Raw genomic sequence first — 26,842 nt, 5'->3', positions numbered from 1 at the left:
CAGAAATAAATGCTGCAGCTCCTCCAGACCAACAGAGGTTTCCCGTGTCCTGTTTCCTGCTGCTGAGTGGAGTGACGGGGGTTAACTCCAGAGCGAGTTACGTTATCGACTCCGGCCCAGGAGACCAAAGCTACGCTGTGTCCCCTGTCTTCTGACCACGGTCGGGAGGCTGAAGCAGGAAAAGTTAACACTAGGATCAACATCTGCCGGGCCTTCCATTCATGGAGGGACGTTCGTCTGGTCAGCGAACATTACTGCCAAGCAGGTGAAATATAAAGTGATATTGTGGTTTTAGCTGCTAATGTTGCTAACGTTAATCAACATGATGCCTGTCAATCACGTTCAGTCTCGTGTGAGATGCTTCACTGTTCTGACCGATGCTCGCTTGTGTCTTCGTGCGGGCTCGAGCAACAGGACGCTGACTGTTGTTGACTTAACTGCCTCAGGAGTTAACAAGACATTTCTGATTCTTACAGAGAGCCCCTTTAAAAATATTATAAATGATAAAAAAAAATATGATTGAAGAAAACACAATAACGAGGGACGCTAATTTTGAAAAATGTTCTTAAAGGGACTGTTTGTAACTTTTTAAGCGTATAAATCTACCGGGTCGGGATCCAATGCGCGCTCGCATATGCACGCTCGCGTGTGGCCGGAGACACTGCTCCTCTGCCTGCCTGCCTTCACTCACACAGCGCGCGTTCTCTCTCTCTCGCTCCACCTCTAGACGAGCTTGCGCGCACACTCCACACTGCAGGAGAGTTAGTTTAGCTCTGAGAATATCTAGTGAATGTACAGTGGACGCTTGTGCAGAAATAACTGCTGCAGCTCCTCCAGACCAACAGAGGTTTTTCCGTGTCTTGTGAAGTGACGGGGCTCCGCAGCGAGAAATGTTATTGCCTCCGACCGGGTGCCAGTGTCTCCCTGCGGGCGCAGTCGGGAGAAGTTAATGTTTCTCTTCCTGCTTCAGCTCCGGCACCGACCCACTTTTGCTGAAGCAGGAAAAGCCAACTCTAGGATCAGCATTGATTCATGGAGAGACCTCCGTCTGGTCAGCTAACATTACTGCCAAGCAGCTGAAATATAGAGTGATATTGTGGTTTTAGCTGACGTGTGTCGCCTCACTGTTTTGAGCGATGCTGATTCATGTCTATGTAGAGCGAGCACAAGCGCGAGCCGACGCTGACTTTCATTGATTTAACGGCCACAGGTGTCGCTGGTAACAAGCATTTCTGAAAGTTACAAATAGTCCCTTTAACCAATAACCGACCCTCGTTAACCGATTATTAACCGTTAATCGACAAGATTTGTGCCTCGCGCCAGCTGCAGTGTTTGAGAACGACAGACAACTGAGTTCACCCGTCCGGGAGCGTATGCTGCGTTCACTGTCTCCAGTTCACCGTTCGGGAGCGTTGATTTAGCAGACAGACACTTTCCCAGTAAACGGCGTAACGACACTCTGTCTGTCCGGATTAACGATAGCGATTGGCCTACAAACAGTGTGTGTGTTTGTACTCAGTTAGCAGCTGCTAGCGTTGCCGGTGGCTCCGTGTCCGCTGTAGCCACACACATACACTCTGTCAGCGGGTGTAACTTCAGCGAGTTTCCGACCGACTGTGTTGTCGGTGGCGTTCTAGCTGTGAATGTAGGTGTAGCAGACAGTGTGTGTAAAGTTTATTTGTCGGTGAATAAATGCTATGAGGCTACAACTCCTCCGCTCAAGCGAGCTACAGACGGGAGCCAACTTCCTGTATCTGTAACGCCCGCTCCGCCTCTTAAGGTGGACCAGCTTTTCCCCTTCGAGTGACGAGTTTTTCTCAGCTTTTTAATTAATTATTAACATTTCTTTTAACCGTTTGAACCGATAATGTTAATCGGTTAAAATGCTTAATGTCGGTTAACGGTTAAACGGTTAATTATTAACATCCCTAACAATAACCAATTAATTTGCATGAACATGTCAGCACTGTGTGCATAAATTCTGCTCTTACCTAGGAACAAATCCCAAATAAGAAAACATTGGTGAATGTCAGAATCTTCATGTTATATTAATGCACAATTTCAGCCATTTCCAAGTTCTAAAAAAAGGCGACAACAACTTGGATCCTTTCTGGTTTTGCAAAAACGAATGATCGCAATTAATAGATCCATCATAATGTCTTCGCTCCTCATAGAAACATCTGGAATGTGTTAAGAAGACAGAGAGATGGAGACGCTGCCGAGCACATCAGCCGTCTCTCATTTTCACTCCAGCTTGAAGAGAGTAAGAACTTGGCCATGAAATGTTACATCGGGGCTGCCACACATTCTCAGAGCATATGTGGGAATCAATAGGGCATCATGTGTCTGATCAAGGCCATGGCTGCGGTAGAGTAGTCACCCTTCACTGTTTCTACACTGTTACATTAACACAGTCTAAAGCAAGACTAATGAAATATGTTGGCAGTCTGACTCCCACTCCGCTTTTTACACACATATACACAGATCAGGTTTGCCCTCTTTGGGTGTTTGGCTTTTCCAGGTTTGAGGATGATATTTAGCTTCGGCTTGTCTCAAGGTCTCGGCTCAGCAATAGACCACATCTGTCGGAGACCCAACAGCTTTGATATCTAGTCAGGCCATCAATGACAGGGTTCAGTCCCGATCCAAAAAGATAGAAACAAACCACGATAGAGAGAGAAATGGAGATCAAACTACGCTGATTGCCATTCCCCAAATGTTGCTGAACTCACATATGGTGCACGCCGTGCCACAGCTGAATGGATGCCCACGTGTTGTTGTTGAGCCAACTCTTCTCACCGCCAGAAAAAAAACTGGCAACATGCCGCAAGATTTCAACCAGATGGGCAAATAGCCTGGCTGTGACCCACCCTGAAAAATCTAGCAACCTTCTGTGTCTGCAGCTCTGGAATGAGTCACTTATGTACCGTTACGCAGCCAAGCAATTCCTCCCGGGACAGAGAAACACTCTGCTCTACATATGCCTCACATTTCCATTTTGAAAACAGCTTTCCAGAAACTCCGGACCTCTTCCCGGCGGAGTAATTTAGAATCTACATTAAAAAGAACAGACTCCCTCTTTCATCGGGGACAGGAGAAAACCAGTGAGTAGGTGGTCGGTGATACGGCGAATGATTACTCAATGTGGCGGATATTCTTATCATCAGCTCAGAGTGAATGAGCCTAAGCAATCTAAGACCCATATGTGCATTATTAGGCAACGCTGCTCCGCCATATATTGATGCTAGAATATCACCAAGCCGACATCAAAGAACTAGCAGTGATGTAGGCCGACTGTTGTGTCGCCTCACGTCGTCTTTGTCTTGGCGAACAAGTTGCACTCAAACACACCACAAAGACTACAACCAACGGCCAGTTAGCAAGTATGTTCTGCACCTGCATGAGATGAAGTAACTCTCCACGCCAGCAGGTGGCGGTAGTCTGTATTCATCATTCAAAAACGGAAACCGGAAGACTGAGGACGGCAGATATACAAGCTGTTGTTATGATACGTATATGAAACAAAGTGGCGTTTGCCAACCACTTTCACACCACTCTCTCACACCCCCTTAGCTTCATTCCAGATGGTTTCCACATGCTGAAATCGGCCAAAAAACTATAGTGCAGAATAGAGCTGACGAACATACCGAAAAAACTAGGCCGACAGACGCTCACCGATGGCCCCAAACTGTCCGACAGCTTGGTGTGTCGGGGCCTTTTGTTAACTGTGCTGGATGGAACATTGTGGAGTAGTGTAGTGCGTGTGAAAATACCTTCTGCTCAATTATGTTGGTGGTCTGATAGTTGAGGATGGGCCGCAGGCCGTGGGAGTCAGCAGCAGCTTTTGGATCCAGGCTGAAGTTCAAGGCCACATAAATGGAGGAGAGTTTATCCCTGAAGTCTTTCTCATCCTGCAGTCAAAGAAACACACACCAGGGTTTTTGTCAGATGCAATTTGTACAAAAAGTGAGAGACTGTTGTTCAAGAATATCCCAGGATTTAGATTTGCATCATAACCTTAAAAAATAACCACATTGTAGCAACAATCTTCTCTCTGTCCGGTAATCCACATTACCACTACTGTTACAGTCTGTGTGTTGGCAATAATCTTGACGCAAAATGAATCTTCAGAGGCAGTAACTCAATTTACTACAGTAACTACTTGGCACACCGGTCAAAAACTGTTGTCTTGCTCCACCGACTGCTTAACCTTAACTGAGAGCTATTGGCTTTGACTTGGTCAGTAACATAATTAAAGGAGCATTTCAGCATTTTTGCTACTAAGATATTAAACACACCTTATCAATTCTTAAAGCAGAAGTAGGCAGGTTGGAGTAAATATGATTCAAAAAAGTTATTTTTAGAAAACGGTCACTATATCCTGACAGTAGTGCATGAGACAGATAATCTGAAAAAAAATCATGTGCCTCTGTGTCCTCTGGTGTCCTCCTGTGTCCTCTGGTGCTCCTAATGGCATCTACAAGATTTCACATACCGGAGGAGAACAACCAATCAGAGCCGAGCTGGGGCCTTGCCGTCTCTGAGTAGCTGTGAGAAATAGGCATTACAGTAACAGAATCTTGATTCATATTTGATCAGCGCTGCCTAGTTTGACCGTTTGATCAGAGTTTGCAAGTGATTGACAGCTGCCTCGTTGAATGAACAGCCAATAGGAACGCTCTCTCTCTGAAATGACCTGTGATTGGCCAAAGTCTCCCATCACAGGCTAGATGTTCTAAAGCCTGAAAACAGAGCCATGAGGAGGAGCAGAAGTCTAGTACAATATGTTGAAAGGTTATTATGGAATATTTGCCCGATGATGCCAAAAGCTTTCTGCCTACTGCTGCTTTAAGTCACAGACAGGACGAATATATTCACAGTCAGAGGTTTTTAATTAGTGAGAAAAAGAGCATACTCTTAGGTAGATCTTGGTGTTGTTGCACACACGCTCGCCATGGCGCACCCTCACACTCCTCTGGAGCGAGGGCTGCTGGGAATCCAAGAACAGAGCCCTCCTCACGGCGCCTTTCTGCTTGTGCTTGTTACTGTCAAGCTGCACCTCCACCTGGAAATCTGGAACACGTAACACACACAAATGAGCATCCACGACATGACGAATGCTCTTGAGTCACGTAATGACAGGTTTAAAAAAAGAGCTCCATAAATACTCTGGAGCACACACACAATGTAGTCAATGTAACTTGCACTTAATGGCACTTGTATATAAAGGAAGGAGCAATTAGAGATAATAACTAGGGGTTGATAGGGTAGGGGATTGAGCATGGAAGAGGTTGGATCATTAAGAAGATAGTTTGCACACTGCACTCCCTTTTTGTCATAACAAAATCCAGAAAAAGCCAGCTAAAACACTTACAGAGCGTTATGGATTCAAAACATTACCATTGGTGGCTATTTGACAGTTTCCTCGCTTGTAATAAAGCACAGATGTGGAAAATTGGCTTACCTAGGACGTCTGGTAGGTGCTTCCCATCAGCAGATATGCAGAAACTCAGGTTGACACTGTTTTGGACAGAAGGGACAAGGACATGATGAGGGAAGCATATTCATTCATGGCAGAGATTCAGTATAAATATACTGTACGCACACGAGACACCTTGCTTGCCCTCACTTGTTCTCTCTTGTGGCCCACTTTTCTTGTGTCAGCTCCTTACATGGTTCACATTACAAGGTACGACACGTAATGGGAATACAATGCAAAAAATGCCAAATGTTTGGAGACGTACTGGCATCTGACTGCTTTTGCCAGCCAGGCTGATAAATTGTTGCATCTCCGTTTCCACCCACAGCCCCCCCAACTCACACACACACACAAAAGGAATAGCAAAGTTAAGAAGGGTGAAATTGGGCGACTCAGGTTTCAGTGCTGACCAGTCAATGGCTGTCTATATAAGCCTGTAGCTCTCTCCCATGACATCAGCCGCACAACACGCTGCTGCTGTCCAAAAGTCTGCAACCCCAAAACCCCCAATCCTTTTACTAGTAACCCCACAAGAGGAGGCAGAGTAAACTGTGGAAGAAGTGAAAAGGGAAAAGGGGTGAGTCTGTTGAAAAAAAAAAGGGAAGAGAGGTGAAAAATGAGACATAAAGACACAGAGTTTCTTTTGAGGAGTTGTATAACTTCATGTATAAGCTCCTGTGTCTGCGCGATCGTGTGCGCACTAGCATGCACGGGAGTCTAACGTGTCCTGATGTTTCCCAGCTGTGGTTCCACCACCAAACAAGTATCTCATTCAAAAAGCAAAAAAACCTTCCAGCCCCTCCCTACTCCCGTCCCCCTCCACTATCCGTTGTGCTCTCCTTTCACCCCACCCAAAAAAGTCCTCATCACCAGGCAACGTAGTGTAATCAAGACACATGTGTATACAAGAGTTTCCTTATGGATCAGGATCTGGAAAGGGTGGGGGGGGGGGGGGGGGGGGGGGGGGGGGGGGGGGGGGGGGGAGCAGACACATGAGCACGGTGTCAAGCATGTCGAGCAGCGAGCAACCGTCATCTGTTTCCTCTCCCCCTCCCCTGTTCTGGAACTGAATGCTGCACACATTTTGGAGGAGGCCAAAAAACGGCTAACAATGCTGCTATTCAGCATCTCTGCTCCTCAACAGAAACAGTGTGATATGAAGATATTTTGAAAATAGGTCAGATTAGAGCAGCTCTCGGTACAAATTAATACCCGTGACTGCTGATGGAGAGGATATTCCTTATCAAACTTCCTGCCAGGATAGGAGTGTTTATGCATGTGGGGGGAAATGGGGAAGAAAACTAATGCCAACAGAGCAGTACTGAAGCAGAGTAGCAGGAAGCTGAGTGTTGGTACCGGACAAGCTGCTGAACACTCACCAGGAAACAGGAATGCTGGCGTTTCCATTGGTGACCATGCAGTTCTTCTCCTCAGGGTTTGATCATGGTGGGGGAAACGGTCAGAGAGGCACTGGTGTTAACTATTGGGCGGGATCTGTAGGGAACAAAAATGTAGATTGAACACATCAATCATCAAAGATCACATTTTCACTTTTACTGCCTTAAGGACAGTGTGTAGAATTTGGTGTCATCTAGTGGTGTGGGTTGCAGATTGCAACCAACTGAGTACTCCTCCGCTAACTCATCCCTTTCCAGAGACTGCGGTAACGTGAGCCGCCGAGTGCAAAACCATGGTAACGCCGTTCACCTCGCTCAGAGGCCATCCTTACCATAAAAACACTACCTTAGGAGCAACGGAAGTCAGAAGGGTGGCTGGTGGTACCATGGTTTTGGATCTGTGGCTCACGCTACCGCAGTTTCACAAGCGTGTTTGGAGAACTACGGTGGCCTTCAGGTAACGCGAAGGAACTGTGAAAGGCTCTCTTTTGAGCCAGTGTTTGGTTTGTCCGTTCTGGGCTACTGTAGAAACATGGCGAGCACATGGCTCCATGAAGAGGACCCGCCAAGAACATATATTGCCAAGAAGTGAAAGTCAATTGTTCGTTCCATTGCAACATCAGCGCTCAGCAGCAGAGCTACGCTTCCGCCATTTTGGACTGAAAGTCCTAAGACTACTGGTAAAACGTCCACCTACAAAGTGCCGTACAAAAGTAAAACAAAATTATTTCTATTCTATTGTCATATTCTATTGAAATGGCTGTGTTAAACAATAAAATATTATAAATATATTACGCATTTCAGTCCAAAATGGCGGCAGTGGGTTTCGTCTTTTTGTTTTATACTCTTTGGACCCGCTCCCTATATAAAGGGCTCATTCTAAGCTAACAAAAACACTGATTATATACTATGGAAACAACATAGTTATGAATATTATATTCCATTTCTGTTAATAGATCCACAAATTACTACACATTGGCCCTTTAAAGAAATAGCTTGAAAATTATGCTTATTGCTTTCTGAGAGTTAAATGATAGAATCAATGCCATTCTAATATCAAGTCCGCTAAGGAGGGCGGTTAGCTTAGCAAAGAGTCTATAAAACAGAGGGAGACACCTGTCCAAAGGTTAAAGAAAATCCACCAACCAGCAGTTTTTAAAACCTGCTCTTTTACACAGATGTTGTACCAGATTAAACAAACAGATTATGTGTATGTTAAAGTGAGCTTCGGAGGTGCTGCTAGGTGGATTTATTTTTACATTTGAAAAAGAGCCAGGCTAGCGCTTCCTTCTCTTTCCAGTCTTATGCTAAGCTAAGATAACACTCTATTAGTGTAGACTAGTATCGAATTTCTCAGCAAGAAAGTGATAAGCATGTTATCAAACATACTGGATGGTTCCATACAGTATATGATTGAAAACAACATACCTATAGAGAACAGCCTTATTGACACCAAAGGCACCAACAATGAGATCTGAGGAAATAAAGGAGCAGAATTAGAAAACATGACTACAATACTACAAATATAAAAAGCTAATGGTGGCCATTGCATGCTTGCAGCAGCCTCGACTCACCTGGGTATCCGTTCATGTCCAGGTCCTTAGCACCTCTGAGGGCGAATCCAAAGCTGGCAGGAATAGCCCCAGCAGCCCACTGGCCAGTGATCACCTGAGAAGGCTTTTCCATGAGTCTTCTGAGTATCCATTATAGATATAGACCAGTCCATGCCGATCGTCCCCTCCAAACGGACAGCTGATAGCCACATCTGCCAAAGGTAAAAAGTGAGAACAAATTTAAAAAAAGAAAATATTAGGCTGTATCCACAGTAAGCAGAAATGAAGCAGCTACTATTATAGAGGCCGACCATTCCTTTTAGTAACAGAGTCAGGTCTGCAGCCAGCGTCTTTGGTAAGGCTATATATAGGTATAGTGCTTTGAGCTAAATGCTATGTTCGCTAATTAACATTAAAAATACAACTGAGGCTAATCATGTCATTAGTTTTGCTGGTATTTGTCATAAACTGAAGTTTTAGCAGTCCGTGGATCACCAAAGTAATAGGCTTCATCCTTTTAGGACCATACATCAGTCTGGGTACTTCGCAAAATGTCAAGGCCCCGATAGAAAACCTCCTATAGATTTCAATGTAATTTGCCGTGTGTTTGGATTGTGATTTTGGCAAGTTTGTAGGCATTTATTTCTTGTTAAGCAAACGTTTTGTTTTATACACTTTTCAAAAAAATGTACTGCGACCTTGTCTGAACCTGACGTTCATGACATCTTAATATTTTAAGGTTGATCGCCATCCTTCCCCTTCAGTCTGATGTTGCTATACTGTAGGACTGTACTGCAGCAGCCTCCCAAGCTAGCTATCCATCATAGTAACTGTCACCACATCATTTAGTGATTTACCCACACCAACAGTGAATATTCATGTATCTCATGTGCCTCAATCTCAGTGTGAAAGCCTCGTTAACCCACTACACAACAGCTTTCGGCATTTTCCCGTTCCTCTCGGTGTGTGACGGTGCATTTCTTTCCCCCAAAGGGGGGCATGGCCTTGGCGATGACTCGATGCTCATCTGGTCTATGAATGAACAAAATGTCATGGGAATACAGCCAATGGTCTGGACTAAAGTGCTAGACTGACTAACCACCCAATAAACATTTCAAACCCGAGCCATGTCACTTGTGTATCGAGAAAGGTTTGTCTGGGTAAGGCAGTTGGCCTACCAAACCTCCATCGTCAAATTATCACACTAATCAATATTTTAGCTGGTCCAATAGAATGGAATAGAAATACAAGTTATTATAAAAAAAAAAAATCATTTACACATACAGATTTCGTTCTTTGCCTTTGTTACTTTTGCTAATTTGCAGCTTTAAAAAAACTACTACTGCTTAATGGAGCAGTTTGTAGGATTTAGTGACATCTAGTGGTGGTTCAACTGAATAACCCTTCGCTCACATCCTACCTTTCCAAGCATGTCGGAGACTATGGTGGCCTTCAGGTAACTTCAAACGCGAAAGGCCCTCTCTAGAGTCAGTGTTTGGTTTGTCCGTTCTGGGCTACTGTAGAAACATGGCGGAGCCAACATGGCGGACTCCATGAAGAGGACCTGCTCCCTATGTAGATATGAAGGGCTCATTCTAAGCTAACTAAAACACAACGATTCTTAGTTTCAGGTGATTATACACTAATGAAAACATAGTTATGTATATTCCATGTCAACCAATAAATCCACCTAAATCCTCCATACTGGACCTTTAAAAAAATAAATCATGACGCTAACTAATATTACTCAATCCCCCTTCTACAATCCCCATTCTTACCATTGAAACCATCCTGGTTCAGATCTCCCAATGGTGCAATGGTGCTGCCAAATCTCCCAAACACCTGGGTGCCTGTCAGGTGAGGTTGGTGGAGCTCCAGGTTCAGGGGGCCACGCTGCAGGTAAACATAAACCGGCCCTCTCTCTAGAACGGCCATCGGAGCCCCGGACCATGAACATGGGCGCTCCCACCAGCAGTCAGTCATCCTGAGGCAAGAAAGGGAAAATCCCAAACTCATTTAAAACGCAGACACGTTGCCGGCCTGTAATGGGTTGTTGGTGGCATCCAATTTAAGACTCTGCCAGCTAATTATCTAGCAGGAAAGAGACAGAGGAGAGAGGGAGGGTGAGAAAAACAGACAGGGACTCACCCATCACTGTTGATGTCAGTCGTTGCCACTGCATACCCAAAATATGATCCCATCTGTAAAAAAAAGTGTTTCCATGACTGAAAATCTCATCATAAAAAGACACTAACATCATCACGATTTGGTTTATTCTTAAGGTTGGCACATACTAACACATTATTCAAATCTTGAAAGATTTTGAAAGATCTTGAAAAAGTAAGAGACCCCACACTATGTTAAATTTAACAGTTTTGTTCCTATAGTGTGTGGTGAGCAACGATTTGGCCAAAACAGCACACCACATATAGATTCCATTCATGAACAGCAAGAGTCACAACTAAAAAAAACGGAATCTTGCGAAATCTCTCGCGATCAAAAGTGAACAAACATGGTGGTCAACGGGCAGGAAGAATTAACGTTGTGAGTTAATGCACTACTTTGTACTGAAAATTCACGAAGAAAAAAGAAAAATAATGCATGAAGTCATGGAGACATGTTAAATAAATCATTGCCACAAATCAATGAGTTGGTCCTCCATTTCTGAGGTCCAGCTTACTGCTACTTTATGCTTTACGTTTTGAATTATGGCGGTTGTTGTCCTTCCGCTTCAGTCAGCTTGGTTCTCTATTGGCTATCGATCTTTCCCACATGACTGCATCATCAGCTGTCCCCGGGGTTCCCCACACACAACAGGAGATCCGATCGTTAATATTGAACATGTTTAATATTTAGGATTTGAAATTGGTGCGTCCGGTATGGACTTCCGACTCGATCGGAGATGTAAAAAACATTCTTAATACCTCACACCATGGGAATATCTGGAAAGATGATCTTTAGAACCATCAAACAAATCGAGGCTTTGCTAACGATTGTCGCGAGGGGGGGGTTCGGGTTGATTTTCGTGTAGTGTGTATCCGGCATCAGATAGCACAAAAACTTCAGACTTGCTTTCTGCATTACTAGAAAAAAAGGGAGATTTGAAGGAAACATGGAGGCCTGATGGATTTTACAGGTTTCTGTTCCAGGTCAGTTTCATTTTCTTTATTTTCTGTCATGAACCTTGGGTCAAAACAAGAGTGTAAGCAAATTCACTTGTGATTTTATTTATTTAGCTGTCTCAATCATCACTGTTTAAACAAGCTCAGTGCCTCTCTATTCCCAGAACCATTTGCACAAATTGCCACTGCACTTTCCCCTAAATAACCGAGCTTTACAACAAACCACCAAAGAGACCAAAATCTAGTTAAGAGAACGTTGTAAAGGAAATTATTTTTGCTTACACTGACTCAACAAGTTAAGAGCTCTCACGAGGAGCCAAGCAATGAAAACACAGAGGAAGTGGAGCATGAAGGAGCTTTTCTGTCGAGGCCAGAGACAGGAGCTCTCTGACTCACCTGCTCGCCAGTGTAGTTGATCATCGTCTTCAGATCTGTACCGTTCAGAATAGACACCTGCAAAACAGCAGCCACATATGGTGAACGTCTTTTTATACAGTCTATAATAAGCACAGTCTCTGGTACGGAATTCACTGTGAAAATAATTCCCACTGTGACAACACCACTGAGGCTGTTTTCTTTCTTTCATTTTCCTGTATCGGCCCCAAATTTAAAGCCCAGGCTTCTTATCCTAAAAGCACCAAAGTGAGAGCCAAAATGAGTGTAATGATTAAGCTTTCTTACCGAACCATAAAGCATGAGTCCTTTCGGAACGCCAGCCACAAAATCTGAAGTGCACAGAGAGATGAAGCAAAGATTTAGGAGGGAAAACACACAAGTCAAAGCCCAGCAGGAGGGTACAAGAATTCCTGTATTGATGACATTTACAGCTCAATAATCATGTAAAATATTGTAGCTGACTCTGTTCACTCCAGCTGTAATATTTGCATTGCTATGTGACTGCCGTTACGTGTTTTGCTTCCTGCATGCATCACCTAACATATGCCATGTGCGTGCATAACCTCTTTTATTGACTTACCTTCCACCTGATCACCACTGAATTCCCCAACAGCGATAGAGTAGCCTGCAGACAACATGACAGACGTCAGCCTCAGCTTGAATAGCGACCAAATGAAGAGATGTGTGAATGTGTGGTTATATTAGCTGCTCTTACCTTGGTAGCTGTCATCATGTTCAGCCATGACCTGTCTGGTCTGGATCTGGCCCTCCACAGACTGCATAAAATAGCCCGGGTAGTACGCTTTGATGATGTCCTCTTTAGCTGCAGAGATCACCTGACCTAAAGTAAGACCAAAGAGTCATGAAAATAAACTTGGAAGAACATTTTGAGACTTGGTTTGTCAGATTTCCATGTGGAAATCCCTACATACCTTGCCAGAAGTAGCTGCCTGGCCCTCCCAATACCACTTTGCCATCCTGAAAGATAAAACCTGCGAATTACTACAATGAAAAAGGAAAAGATTATCCCAGAAACCTCAAGTGGTTCCCTAACAGGAACTTAGTTATTACCGTTGTGAAGTCGGCACTGAATCCTCCCTGACAGTAGCCTTGTCCCACCGCATCACTGATCTCTGTAACATACAGGAGTGGAGTGGTGCATCATGAATAATTTGATGTAATAACTGTTTAATAATCCAAAATTTCTGATTTCAAGTCATTACTGCATCAACAAAAACATTTCCCCTGATCTAACTCCCACATAGAAGACAGCTGTCTAAGCTGTGTAAGCTATGTGAAAAAAACCCGATCCATGTTAAAAGGATAGTTCAGGTGTTTTGAAGTGGGGTTGTATGAGGTAGTTATCGTTAGTCGGTATATTACCTACAGTAGATGACGGTCGGTACCCCCCCAGTTTGGAGAAGCAGACGGGAGTTTCCATTCGGGAGCAAAGTAATGTACTGCTGTGGACGGGGCCGGCAGCAAAAAATATTTTAGACAGCTGTCTAGCTGTCTGACGGCAAGGTAAAGCAGTGAAAATATTTTAAATATAGCGTACACTCAACCTTTTTTTTAGGTGACCCTTTCTTTTAGGTGGCTAAAATATGTTTTGTGCCGGCCCCGTCCACAGCAGTACATTGCTTTGCTTCCATGCTGGAACTCCTGTATGTTTCTCCAAACTGGGTGCGTGCCGACCGTCATCTACTGTAGGTAATACACCGACTATGGATAAGTACCTCACACAACCCCACTACAAAACATCCAAACTATCCCTTTAACATCACTGACGGTCTGAAGAGAGGTCACAGTTACCTGTGCGGCAGGGAGCGTACTCCACAAATTTGGTGAAATTATGGACTGAGAGGTAGCAGGTTCCTGTTGCGTCAGAATGGGGGACATCCTTTTCAGTCCGCCAGGAGTACAGAGGGGCGCAAGCCTGGGGTAGATAGGAGGTGGAGAGAGATGGGGATTGGCGGGGGGGGGGGGGGGGGAGGGAAATGTGGTGATGAATGAGGTGAGCTTTTAGGTGGGAGATGTTTTTCCAGTTGCAACATCACACTGGTGAACTCAGGGGGAGACCCAGGCTGAGGTCAGCGGTACATCTGGAGCAGGGTAACCGCCGTAACTCAACCCAGGTCACAACCCGTACTATCAGACCAAACAAGAGGCGGCTCCACTTTGATGTCACAGGGGGGGCACAAAAAGTTTCTTTACACTGTGTGTTGAGACTAGAGCTGAAAACTGGACCAGAGTGACAACAACTTAATGTACAGTAATGTGTGAGACAAATTTCTGACAAAGAACATGCACATCCCCCCTGACGTCAGAGTGAGACATCACTCGAAGTTTCTCACAGCACTGAAAGACCCAATCATAACAGCAGAGCACCAGTGGTGTGGTGCAGAGCTGAAACTCTAGTCCTTCTCTTACCCAACCCCCAAAATCATTCCCGAGAGGGTCACCTTACCAGTATAGTGTCACCGTGAGAACGTACAGTGGCGCCGAACCATTGGTGGGATTTGAAATCAACCTGATGTTCCGTGTCGTTGAGCAAGACGGTGCGATCCCCTTGGAACAACACAAGAAAATGACACTGAGTAATAGCACTATGGCAAAACATGCATTCATTCATTTGAGTAACTTAATTCTGCCTTCCCCTCCCAGGCTCTTGGAAACATCTGGACAATTGGCAGAAAGCAGGCGTTAAGACTCCAGTTGTTAGACTATTATTCATTCAAAAACAAATCAGGGTGAGAATTTGAAAAGTATGGCGACTCGGCCGCAGTTCAGGAGATAGTAGTTCTTGGCCGGGTTTGGACCGGACTAGCTTAACCTCCATGACCCTTTGCTGTGTTTGACCACCTGGCCACTAACGCTGATCTCCAACTTCAACACTTTGACAGCAGCAGGTGACATGACAGATGGTCTGGGGAGTCAGGTTTAAAACTCAACTTTATTGGAAGATAGACGTTGCATCTGTGCTGCGACGGAGAGTGAAATGCAAACAAATTGATTCGGTAAGGAAGTCACATCACTTCCATAGAGCTCACACACTGAGGGCTTCACAGTATGAACTGACATAGGAAATGTTCAAATGTGAGGTCAGGAGCAACCGAACCACTCTTACTTAACCCTTTGCAGTCCTCAGTAGGGCTTGGATGATACACCTATCTCCCGATTTGATACTATCATAATACTCAGGTGCCGATTCGATATGTATTGCGATTTTTAAGTATTAGTATAAAATCTCTAAATTTTTACAGTAAAAATGTTTGATTTTCCGCATGTATGTAGTCAGAGATGTCCTGAAGTCAAATATATCAGTCATTGTCAGGAATTATTTATTACATTTTTTCCAGCAATTTCCCTCACAGATTAGTGGTATTTTCTTTTTAATTTATAAGGGACATGTAATGTTTTATACTTCTGATGAATATAATCCATCAATCTTATTTCCATAGATGTATTTTGTAGATACAGTTCCCTTTGTTAACACCTTATTTTGAAAACCGGACGTAGTGACACGTGTCTACTTCCTCTAACTTCTCCAAGGTGGTCTCTAGCCCTCCCGTCAGCTCCGTTCTCTTTATCCATCCATGGTCAGCTCCATCGGGGCCGTTTGAATGCAGAGAACATAAATGTCAGTATCAACATTGTTTCCGTGACAGAGTTAGCATGCAGCTTAAGCCGTGATGTCTAGCTCTGCTTTTCCTGCAATGTGTGAAACCCAAAGTGTTTCCATCCTTTACTGGATGTGTAGTGTTTACCACGCTGGATTTAACATGGAAGGTGCAGGTCGTATGCACGCGGACCCTTCGCCGTTTTCTACCTTTTCGTTTCGGCCCGCTGAGGTTTGTTTTGGTTGACAGATACAGAACGGATATGATGTCACGTTACTCAGATTACAACAATAAAAGCGGTAACTTCTCTCTACCTCCGCATAGACTCAAATGAAGCAAACATATCGATTCTGGCATTAAAAAATTTCAAAATTGTAAAAAAAAAAAGAAATTGCGATACATAGGTTTGTTTTTCCCACCCCTAGTCCTCAGACTCCCCATCATTCCCCCCTGTAGACTTTGTCAAACCACAGGCATATTGCAAAAGAGCAGAACAGGGTCTGAGGCTAGATGCTGCAAGAGATCATGACCTATGTGGACGTGAAGAAAGCAGGCTGTGCGTCAGGCCTCTTTCTCCATGCCTGTCCGCCCCTGGTCTTTCTTCCCAGCCAACTCGGCAGCCTGGAGCTGCTCCGTGTCTTTGTGGAAACAGCGAAGGGGCCGGGGTCCAAGCATAACATACACACTCTGGCCCAGCTTCCTCATAGCAACCTCCCAGTCATCTCTGTTTAGGCACACACTTCTCTCCCCCTTGCTCTGTTTTCATTTTCAATATTATCTCCATCTTCCTATTCATTTTTCTTATACTATCTCGCCCTAGTCACCGCGTTTATACAGCCCCTTTCTCTCTGTTGCTTTCAGGGAGCGCTGCTCCTCTTCACCCCAGACAGTAAGCAGAGAGATTGTAGTTTTTTAACTGTATTTCTGTTTAATCTCCAACATCGGGGTTTCCTGCTAGCGTTATTCATCATGGGCCTACAGCAGCGAGCCCTACCCCCAGTGATTTAGTCATACAGTTAATAACATGACCAGCCCTTCAAACGGCTCCTTATAAGCTTGTTACTTTAACTAATCTGCCTTAGCTGCATGGTGCTTTTTCTTAAAGCGTACACTTTCTTAATATTTTCATAACTCAGCGGTCTCTGTTTGGATAAAGCCACCAGGGAAAGGTAGGAGCTGCACAGTGACTGTTTGAGTCATGTTACCAAGGCAACCAGAAGTAGCAGCGGAAAGTAACTCATTCTGGATAACTGTGATTAGTTATCTGGTCTTGTAAAAGAGAGGGGAGCACATCAACGTAACCGCCTTAAGAAGTTCTCACATGGCAGCATTAGTTATAGCATTGGGTCTGTGTCACTATAATGGGGGATGAAAAGTTCTGTTTGTTGTCTGCGAGGCGACTGAAGGCAGCCAGCTGGAGTCACGTGGAATGCTTTCAATGAAAATAGAGGAGATCCAGAGCGGAGATACCCAGAGACGGGCCCCAACAACATGTCATCTGACCAAAGTCCCCCTGGGAGGACGGTTAGAGCGCTGCGCCGATGGGACACGGTGCCCGGCCCGGTCTCTCCCGAGACCGGCAGAGGAGTGTGGGGGTCTGGAGAGCGTCCACTCTCGTCTTTGAACTGTGTGTGAGACGACAGCCATTAGTGGCATTAGAGCCTCTCATTGTGAGTGTGTATTTTTTGTGTGTGTCGGCAGGGTTGAAGACAAATGGCCAAATTCACTCATCACATCAGCCGGCCCTGTGGGAGTACCAACAGCAGGAGACCAGAGGGGACAGAGCGGAGGAACAGGGCTCTGGTTTCTCCCTCTTTCCCCCGTCCCCTCTGGCCTTCTCACCCTCCCTCCCTTCCTACCATCCTTTATGTGCCCTTCTCACACCCTCCCTACTGCCCTCGCTCCCCCTCTCCTCCTCCTCCCAGATCCATAGACAGGCTCTTATCTCAGTGGAAGAGGAAGTGTATGGGAGGGGGCCTCTGGCCACTTTGACCTAATTAGTTAGGCTAATTAAGAGGGTCTGTGGCCTGTGTGTCAGAGCTCAAACACACCAAGAGACAGTGAGACCTATGACACCACTTTAGCCGGGTTTCCACCAAGAAGTTCCTGGTAATTTTAGTCCCGGGCTGGGACTACTTTTAAAGGTTCCTTCAGACCATTGTTGTCTGCATTTCAATAGCGGCCTAATGACCTGAGAAAATGAAGCAAATTAGTCCAATGAAAAGCAACATGACATTGGACAAGGGCTGCTGGTTGTAAACACACTCTGCAATTTCATCTAAAAAGCACGTAGAAAAAAATTGTCTCACTGCAATGAAATTTACTGCTGCATAGTATTTACTGATGTACGTTGGATAGAATGAATGAAAATTAAACTAAGATCGTCAGTCTCCACAGTAAATCATCTGCTGAATGTTTGATGGTTGCTTATTTGTGCACCGCAGTGAAATAATCAGAAAATAACTTTTGTTCTCTTTCACAGCAATGCTGCGCTTCCCTCATCCTAAAATGGTCGTAGATCGATAGAGTACGTCCTTGTTTTATGAATGAAGTGGTACACAAGTTGAAGCAGCAGTGATGTGTGTTTCACCAATCAGCGACGGTGATCCCTGCAAACCCCACCCCGAAAGTTCCTGTGCTTTCAGAAGCTGGTTTTCCACCAAAAGTTCCTGGGACTTTTAGTCCATGGAACTACTTTTCAAGGAACTAATAGGTTCTTTCAGCCCACCGTTGACCTGCAAATTAGTCCGCTGACGCATGAAAAAGCAACATGACATGGCACGAGGGCTGCTGGTGGTTACAGCAGTAAACTTCACCCTTAAAGTACCGTTACTTTGAGAAAGTACATCCCCCCGACCAGGGCCTTTTTGGGGGGTAAAAAGGTCCCATAAAATGTCCCCGGGATTTCTTGGTGCCAGGAGAAAGTTCCTGTGGTCGAAACGGGGCTTCTAAATACTCCCCCACGACCAGGGTCTTTTTCGGGGGTAAAATGTCCTCGGAACTTTATTTAAATCCTGATTTAGTTCCTCAAAAGGTTCCTAGTTCCAGGGAAAGGGCTGCTGCTGTTGAAAAGGGGCTTTAGTGGTGGAATACCACATACTCACTAGTGGAAGATAGCAATCCTTTACTCAAGAGATTCATAGCGGAGAACGTTTTTTTAAAATTCTGTCTGTCTTTTTTTATTGCTCCAGCATTTACTCTCAGAATTGGCAACGAAAATAGTCACAGCTACAGTAAATGAATTGCAGCAGTAAATGTCATCCATGCAACAGCTGTTTGGCACAGCCACATTTGCATGCAGATGTCCATGTATTGAGTGTTCCTCCGCTGTGCGGTGGTTCTGCTGCAATCCAGATGTCAGAACCGGCTCTGGTACTCTTCTCGGCTTTTTCAAAAGGCCCCTAGAAAATATGAAGGACACTCTGACAGCCCAGGGGACTAACCTTCACCGTGAGGCCTCACCGCTCGCTCATGACATCACTCCCTGTTGCCTCCAGCCAGCGCCCGTGGATGCGCAACACATTTCATGTTGCAAGAAAAACAGTGCAAAAATAGTGGAGCGAAGGGTACCGAGCAGCGGTGTGTCCAATAAAAGCATGTTGTTAAAGCAGGCTTGTGAAACACTCAGTGGAATATTTCTCCCTATTGTGCATTATGGACGGTAAATTTAAGTTGGCCCACAATGCTAAGCTTTGATTTCTCAGGAAAGAGGCCAGAAGCTCCGCGGTAACTGTCCCTCTATATGCGTGATTCATACTGTGAGTGTGTGTGTTTTCAGGGCTAGCAGTCTTTTTACTTTGATTATCCCTTTCTTCACCTCACCATGGCCCTATTGTGCAAAACAGGCTGATGACAACATACTGAAACATGAATCCATTCATTAGACAACCTCCTAGACTTCCTTGTGTTCTCCCAAACCACTTTATCTAATTCTGATTCAACCGGAGCCTTTTTGTCAGGACCGGCGGTGTCCGCTTCACCTGTCATACCAACAGGACATCTCTTTGTGTGACCTATTTGTTTATTGGTTGCTTATCTCCTTATAGCTCCAACACAAACACAGCCTGGAGGAAAGGAAAGAGTATCCTTCAAAAAACCTCTTCAACTCCCCATTATCCTTTTCATTCCCAAAGAGAAGACACAAACAGGAAAAAAGGATCATCCTGCATCCAGGAACCCAAAAAGCTCAGTGGAGTGGAACTCTGACGCCTGATCCTGACCAGTTGCTGACACCAGGAGCAGAGAGGAAATGCTCCGATGGCTTCAAAAGTGGACAGAGAAGCAGCAAACCTCGGCCATTTTAAAGGAACACCGTGAAACATTTCAGGGGTATAATATTCACAACTCTGTTTTCATTAGTGTATAATCACCAATTCATCAAGAATTGTTGCGTTTTTGTTAGCTTAGAATGAGCCTTTCATAATCTACATAGGAGGCAGGAGTTCATGGAGTCCGCCATGTAGCTCCGTCATGTTTCTACAGTAGCCCAGAAGGAACAAACCAAACACTGGCTCTAGTGACAGCCTTTCATGTTTTTACATTACATGAAGGCCACCGTAGTTTTCTGACACCCTTGTGAAACTGCGGTAATGTGAGACGCAGAGTGCAAAACCGTGGTACCACCAGCTCCCGTCGGACTTCTGTTGCTCCTAAGGTAGTGTTATTATGGTATGGATGGCCTTGGAGCATGTCAAACAACGCGTTTTGCACTTGCCGGTTCACGTTACTGCAGTCTTGGAAAGGGAAGAGTGAGCGAAGGGGTACTCAGTTGGTTGCAATCTGCAACCACACCACTCAATGCCACCAAATCCTACACACTGCACCTTTAAAGGCCCTGACACACCAAGTCGACGGTCAGCCGTCGGACAGTTTGGGTCCGTCGGTGAGCGTACGTATATCGGTCTAGTTTTTTCAGGTGTGTCCCACATTGTCGGCTCTAGTCTGCCCATGTTGGAGGTTTTTAGGCCGATTCAGCATGTTGAATCGGTGGTGGAGCCCGTCGGTGAGAAAAATCACTCTGATTGGCGGTTCAGCTTAAAACGAATCAGTGCACAAGAAGAGAAACGGGAGTGAGGAAAGTAAGCCAACGACTAAAGTCAATAGGAAAAACACAGAAGGCTCTTCTCCTTTTTCATCTTCATCTCATCTGATCGTTCCAATACACGGATATTTTCACAACGACATGAACATCTGGAGTGAAGCTAAGTGGTGAGTGAGAGTGGTATGGAAATGGTCAGTAAACGCCGCTTTGTTTCTTGTACGTATCATAACAACAGCTTGTATATCCACAGTCCTCGGTCTTTCGGTTTCTCTTTTTGAATGATGAAAACAGACTACTGCCGCCTGCTGGTGAGGAGAGTTATTTCATCTCACGCAGGCGCAGAACGTACGTGGTAGTAGGCTGTAGTCTTTGCGGTGTGTTCGAGTGCATCTTTTTGGCCAAGACAAAGGTGACGTGAGGCGATGCAAGTGGTAGCCTTCGTTGCTGCTAGTTCATTGATGTCGGGTTGGTGTGTCTGGGCCTTAAAAGAGTTTAAACATTGCACGCAGCTTCTCAAACTCTCCAACAACCAGGTAGTCACATGCAAAGCTAGAACAGCATTTGTTGAAGATTGGTCGTCCAATCAAAAAATTAGGAGAATAAAAAAAGCTGAGTTGACAGTACAGGTGTCAGACCTTCCCAACAGCTCTATCATAATGCTTACCTTCAGTATCAAACTCGATGGTGTGACAATCTGATTGGCTGAGGCTCCATGGACAGTAGAAGACGGATCCTCCCTCTGTAACGTTAACCTGCCTTGTGTTAGCTTTGGGAGCTCCTATCACCACACTCACACTGCAAACAGGAGACAAAAAGAGATACAACATGCTGTAAATCTAGTTTACCCAACCATGTGATACATATAAACCTACATTTCTTTACCAAACCATTGCTATGGTTTGCAGCTCTTTTAGCCTGGCCTTAATTAAAAGTTGCATTCCAGACCTCCCACCCGACAGCTTTAAATACGACGCAGTACGCACATTTTACCGCTTAGCGAGCCGAATTCTGACTCACAAGCAAAACATTTGAACAGGTTGCAGTGCTGTTTTACATAATCCCCATACAACCAGGGGGGAAACTGTTGCTATGACATGTGCACATGTGATGCTCACAGACCCTTTCGCTGCACTTGTGCAGGCAGGAGAAGCACTCACACGGTCACACATGCATCCCTGTGGGGCAGATTCAATAGGAAAACAAGAAAGCAGACAGGCTAAGTGGAGGCACGTTCTTGTTTCTTCAGCTGTGGCATTATACTTCCACGTCCTTGGAGCTGCACTGTGCAACTACAGGACCACTTCAACTGACATAGAACGAATCAGCGAGGCGACAGGTGAGCCTTCAGAGATGAAAGAAAAGAAGAAAAGTGAGATACGTTAATGGAGAAAACAAAGATTTGAGCATGGTACAGTTGGAAAAGAATATCCCCCAGTAGATAATTGGTCTTAAGTGGATGGCTTAGCCATTACCTCATTCTGGATCCACTTGACCCGACAAGAATCACACACACAGTCACTGGCAGTGATGTGGGTAAAGGAGGCAAGAGACAATCGAGACCAGACGATGTCTACGGGGCTCCAAAACAGGAAGAGTCCACCCTTTCCTGCCCCAGATCTTCCAATAGTGCAAGAATGTTTACATTTTGGTTAAATTTAGCATCCTGCCCCCAAGGGTAACTACTCAGCGGGGTCCAGAGAGGAAGACGGGGGGAGCCAGCATGAGTCTAAAAGCAGTTAAATCGTGCAATATTCCAAGGCCTTGTAATCCACGATAATTAATCCCACTGAACCTATCTATTATCTCGGATGACAAAACGCAGAAAGTTATGGGATGGCTTACGGAAAAAAAATCTAACAGAAGTGGGCCGGAGTGCGTTGGTGGTCACTAGCTATGAAAACATTTCATCATCTATGGTTTGAGAACACACAACTGTGTGGAGAACAAAAGGAAGGTCAGCAGAGCAGAAGTTTAATATCACACCGATACTGTGGTCTTGATAACAATGCCAATTCCAAATGTGGAGCAGAAACTCCTGGTTTGTGTTGGAAGAGAGAAAAAGAAACAAACCGGTCCAACTTGGAGAGCGAGAAACATTTTTTGACCGCGTGTGCAGAGGCAGGAATATCCCAGTGAGCCGCAGAGCTCACCTGTACAGTAATCTAAATCCCAGAGAGGCTTCCTGGTTAGATGATTTGAGATAGCTGAAGATCTCCCTCTCGCTTCCTCAAAACTCTCACACACAGATATGCAAGCAGTCAGTAAATGTTTAACACGAGCAGACCAATCTGTTATGTGCCTGTCTACACGTCAGCACTCTTGTATGGAGGACGGAAGCTGCCGAAAAAATAAATAAATTACTCGATATATAACTAAATATGTCATTAAATGTAACAAAAATAATATTGAAATAAATGTAGCCGTTAATTAATATATAGAACGTGACATAAATTGATATTTCTATTTTAATATGCTTCTTTATTTATTTATCTTTGTATTAGTTCCTTTATTTATTTATTTACTCTTCTGTTTAATTTTCCATTTTATTTATTCATGTATTTATTTTTTATTATTATTTTTACATTTATTTTTAATATTACTTTTGCTACATTTATTTATTTATTTATCGAGTCATTTATTTATTCATTAATTTATTTTTTTATTTTGACAGGTTCTGTCCTCCATACTCTTGTCAAAAAACAAACTGTAAGAAGGATTACCTACGCTGAACGACATGGCTGCAAAAAAGTTTCAGAGCCGAACGAATAACAGAAATTCTTCTACGCCAAAAACCTTTTCGAAATAATCTGAAATGCAAGCACATGTATGCGATAAGCGACCCTGCTGGAGGAACATGTACACACTATAACAAGGCCAAGGAAACTGGAAGCCGCTGCATCTTTTTTGTTGAATCCGATCTGAACGGAGACCAGCCGTAGTTGGCTGTGGCAGCTTTTCAAAGGGGGAAAAAAATACAGGAAATAACATAACAAGCAGATCATGCTTTAATCAGCACATTGGCGGTTGAAGCGAGTTTTCACTACCTTACACAGATGTGCAGACACACACACACAGATTGATAGCGATCTGAAAGTACTGTGAATGAGGAGGGAATTAGCATCTAATGGGTCTTTATCTGGCGAGGATCAGTCTAGCTCTAAGCTGGCATTTCTCCGCCCTACTACACCTTATCTGCTAGCTGTGAGCTCAAAAGGTAGAGCTTTAGCATCATTAGCATTTAATGATATGTAACTGCAGTCGGCTGCATTACAAATTCCTTTGTGAAAGTAGGTGGAGTGTATGACCGGCTCTTGGGATGGGTATGCAAATATATGTAATTGGTGGGGGGGGCGATCCTTAACTCATCCTCATTGGGTCCAAACCACTGTGGCTAGAGAGAGTCTAGAGAAAAGGCTATTTACACTGGCCGTGTTCAGACTTGGTATTAAGATGCATCCTATAGTGATTCGAACACAAGTGGACAGCTTTAAGAACGTCTGCTCACACCTGGCATTAGAATGCGTCTCCACATACATCTGGAGTGACCACTTGTGAATCGAACTCACTTCCCCGCTCTATATGCAAATAAACACGTAGTAAACACACGGCTAATACACTGTAGCAGACTTTGTGACATAATATTATAGGAATGTCAAGTAATATCCTACATATTCGTGAATTCTGGTACATTTTTATCAACATCAAATTAGGGGTTATTGTACGGGGACCTCCAAGCTGCCGCATCACCGCCTTGCCAGGCAATAGCAGGGGTACAGAGCTTCAGAGAGCCGAGGATGAGAGTGAGTGATGAGTGGGGAGTTACAGCAGCAAAGCCTTGACAATCTTAAGTGATGTTCACAGAAATGTTTTGGCTACTGGAGAATTCTTCACTTGCTCATTTGTCATGTTTTCTATGGACGAATAGCAAACCCATTTCACAAGAAACCGACTTGAGTAATGTCCTATGTGGGGGAGTAGTGGGATGCAAAGCATTCACCATGTCTAGCACAGTCAACCCCACCAGCTGCCATACAGCAGCCACTAATGACCTCCACCCCAGCTGACCAATTAAGCATTAATTAAACTACTTAAGTGATCTGGCCGCCAGCGAGGATGCATAAACAACAGCTTCACTGTAACTGAGGACTGGGTTTGTCTCATTTGAAGCTCAGAAAAGACCTTCCAACCGCACCACAATTGCCAGACTGTAACCACTATTTTATGTGGCGGTTGGAGAGGCATTAGGGGGTGATGCAATAGTGCTGGAACTTGCCTGGATGTGACACTATCGGGGGTGCGTGGCCATGGCTAATACGGTTTATGATGAGGTTACATAGGGAGGCTGTCAAAGGGGCAAATTCCTCTGGTACCACACCGCCCCTTTAGTCCAAACATTATTCCCCCCCCACCATTCCACATTTAATTGTCTTCTACCCAGCTGCAAAAAGCTGATGTCACTTGAAAACGCTATATAACTGCTTTGAGCTAGAAAGGGGCGGGGGGAGAAATGACAATATGTTAAGAGCTGCCAGTGCCGGCTGCAGTCACCACCTGCAGTCATAAACACGGCTCAATGCACGCTGTGGCACAGACGCAGAGAGAGAGAGTGGGGGGAAAAATGAGTTGTGGACTTCAAACTTCAGCGACAACCGAAAGGTAAAACATGTACAGCAGCCCCTGTCTCCGACAAATGACGTTCCCATACAACGAAACTGCATTGTGAATTAACAGAGGCAGTTCTAGAGAGAGGCCAGAGGGGGCCAGTGCCACAGAAATATTAAGCATGGGAACCCCCTCTGAACCCCCTTACAGTGGCAGATATTTTGGTACATTTTCCCCCTACATTTATCCCCATAGCAGTGATCAAATGTATGTTAGCATTGAATGAGTATTATGGTGTTTATTGTTATATTGTTAATCTTTTAGAGAACCAAACCTATGGGGGCTGGTAAATTGGACTACATTAAGTGCTTTTTTAGTCTTAGCGACCACTCAAAGCACTTTACAACATAAGTCAGCAATCACCCTTCACACCACATTCACACACTGGTGGGTGGCAGAGGCTGCCATGACAAGGTGCCACCTGTTCCTCTGGAGCCGATAAACACTAACACTTGGGGTTTCAGTACCTTGCCCACAGACACTTGGATATGTCTACTGCAGGGGCCAGGGATCGTACCACAACTTCTGATTAGTGGACGACTGCTGTACCTCCCGAGGTATGTAATAGTTGTGCTTAAAGGTGCAGTGTGTAGGATTTGGCGGTATCAACTGAGGCCTCATCTCCCGTGTGCCAAGGGTGTTGGAGAGCTAACGGTGGCTGACAGCGAAAAATGTGAATGGCGCTCTCTAGAGCCAGTTGTAGGTCATTTGGAGGCAGACTTTGTTTTAGAGGTGTGTGTACGTGGAAGTGTGAGTGGTGAAGCACTAGAGAAAGGCGGCGACGGGGAGTGAGTAACGTTCTCAGACTGCGGCCCAAGTCGTTCTGGGCTACTGTAGAAAACATGCCGGTGCACATGGCGGACTCCGTGAGAGTATGTAGATATAAAACGCTCATTCTATGCTAACGAAAACACAATTCTTATTTTCCAGGTGATTATACACAAAAGAAAACACAGTTATTAATATCATAGTTCCATTTCTGCCAATAAATCCCCCTAATTGTTACAGCACTTGGGTCCTTGTGTACCCCTAGAATCACATGTGGCCCCAGCCTGTCCCCCCCCCCCCCCCCCCCCCCCCCCCCCCCCCCCCCCCGATTTTAAGAGGTTTAGAATGGCCACTGTGAATTATGTTTCGAGGGAAAAAGTATTTTATCGTTTGTTTTTTGACGTATCACAAATACGTTTATATAGATAGTCCGTGAAAGTGGTGGGACGGGTCAAACAAACACAGGACTTTCACCAAGGAGAGCCCTTGTTCATGTCCAGAGTGAAAATAAAAGTCAACGTTCACTTATTTTAATTTACATCCATGGCTTTCTATCATAGCAAACAGAGTCATTTTTAAGCCAAACCAATGATGTTCTTTACGACACCTAACCAAGTAGTTTAGTAGTAGTTTGTTGCATTTTTTATTTTGTTTTTCTTCAATTAAACAACGTTAACCACATGTTTAAAACATACAAAACTACCACACTATTTAACCATTTACTGCAAGGAAAAAAAAGATTGGAGTACATGTTTAGCAGTAGGTCAAATGCAGAATGCCAAAAAATAACCATAATAATGTCCT

At 44.6% G+C, this 26,842-nt stretch overlaps 1 protein-coding gene across 1 annotated transcript in view; it reads right to left on the bottom strand.

The window, feature by feature from the left end:
* itga5 (integrin, alpha 5 (fibronectin receptor, alpha polypeptide)) overlaps nucleotides 1-26,842 on the bottom strand; it is a 51,741-nt gene that overhangs the window by 17,489 nt on the left and 7,410 nt on the right. The window contains 20 exon segments of the mRNA XM_037773686.1: nucleotides 3,774-3,911; nucleotides 4,916-5,073; nucleotides 5,465-5,520; nucleotides 6,859-6,917; nucleotides 6,919-6,973; nucleotides 8,305-8,350; nucleotides 8,451-8,567; nucleotides 8,570-8,641; nucleotides 10,208-10,347; nucleotides 10,349-10,413; nucleotides 10,574-10,630; nucleotides 11,948-12,004; nucleotides 12,233-12,276; nucleotides 12,528-12,572; nucleotides 12,663-12,788; nucleotides 12,880-12,925; nucleotides 13,019-13,080; nucleotides 13,760-13,883; nucleotides 14,415-14,515; nucleotides 21,273-21,403. Coding sequence (XP_037629614.1) covers nucleotides 3,774-3,911; nucleotides 4,916-5,073; nucleotides 5,465-5,520; nucleotides 6,859-6,917; nucleotides 6,919-6,973; nucleotides 8,305-8,350; nucleotides 8,451-8,567; nucleotides 8,570-8,641; nucleotides 10,208-10,347; nucleotides 10,349-10,413; nucleotides 10,574-10,630; nucleotides 11,948-12,004; nucleotides 12,233-12,276; nucleotides 12,528-12,572; nucleotides 12,663-12,788; nucleotides 12,880-12,925; nucleotides 13,019-13,080; nucleotides 13,760-13,883; nucleotides 14,415-14,515; nucleotides 21,273-21,403 — 1,699 coding nt within the window.

The sequence above is a fragment of the Sebastes umbrosus genome, chromosome 6 (assembly GCF_015220745.1).
Source record: "Sebastes umbrosus isolate fSebUmb1 chromosome 6, fSebUmb1.pri, whole genome shotgun sequence".
NCBI lineage: Eukaryota > Metazoa > Chordata > Actinopteri > Perciformes > Sebastidae > Sebastes > Sebastes umbrosus.
The sequence above is the reverse complement of the archived record's forward strand: the minus strand, read 5'-3'. Positions and strand labels throughout refer to the sequence as shown.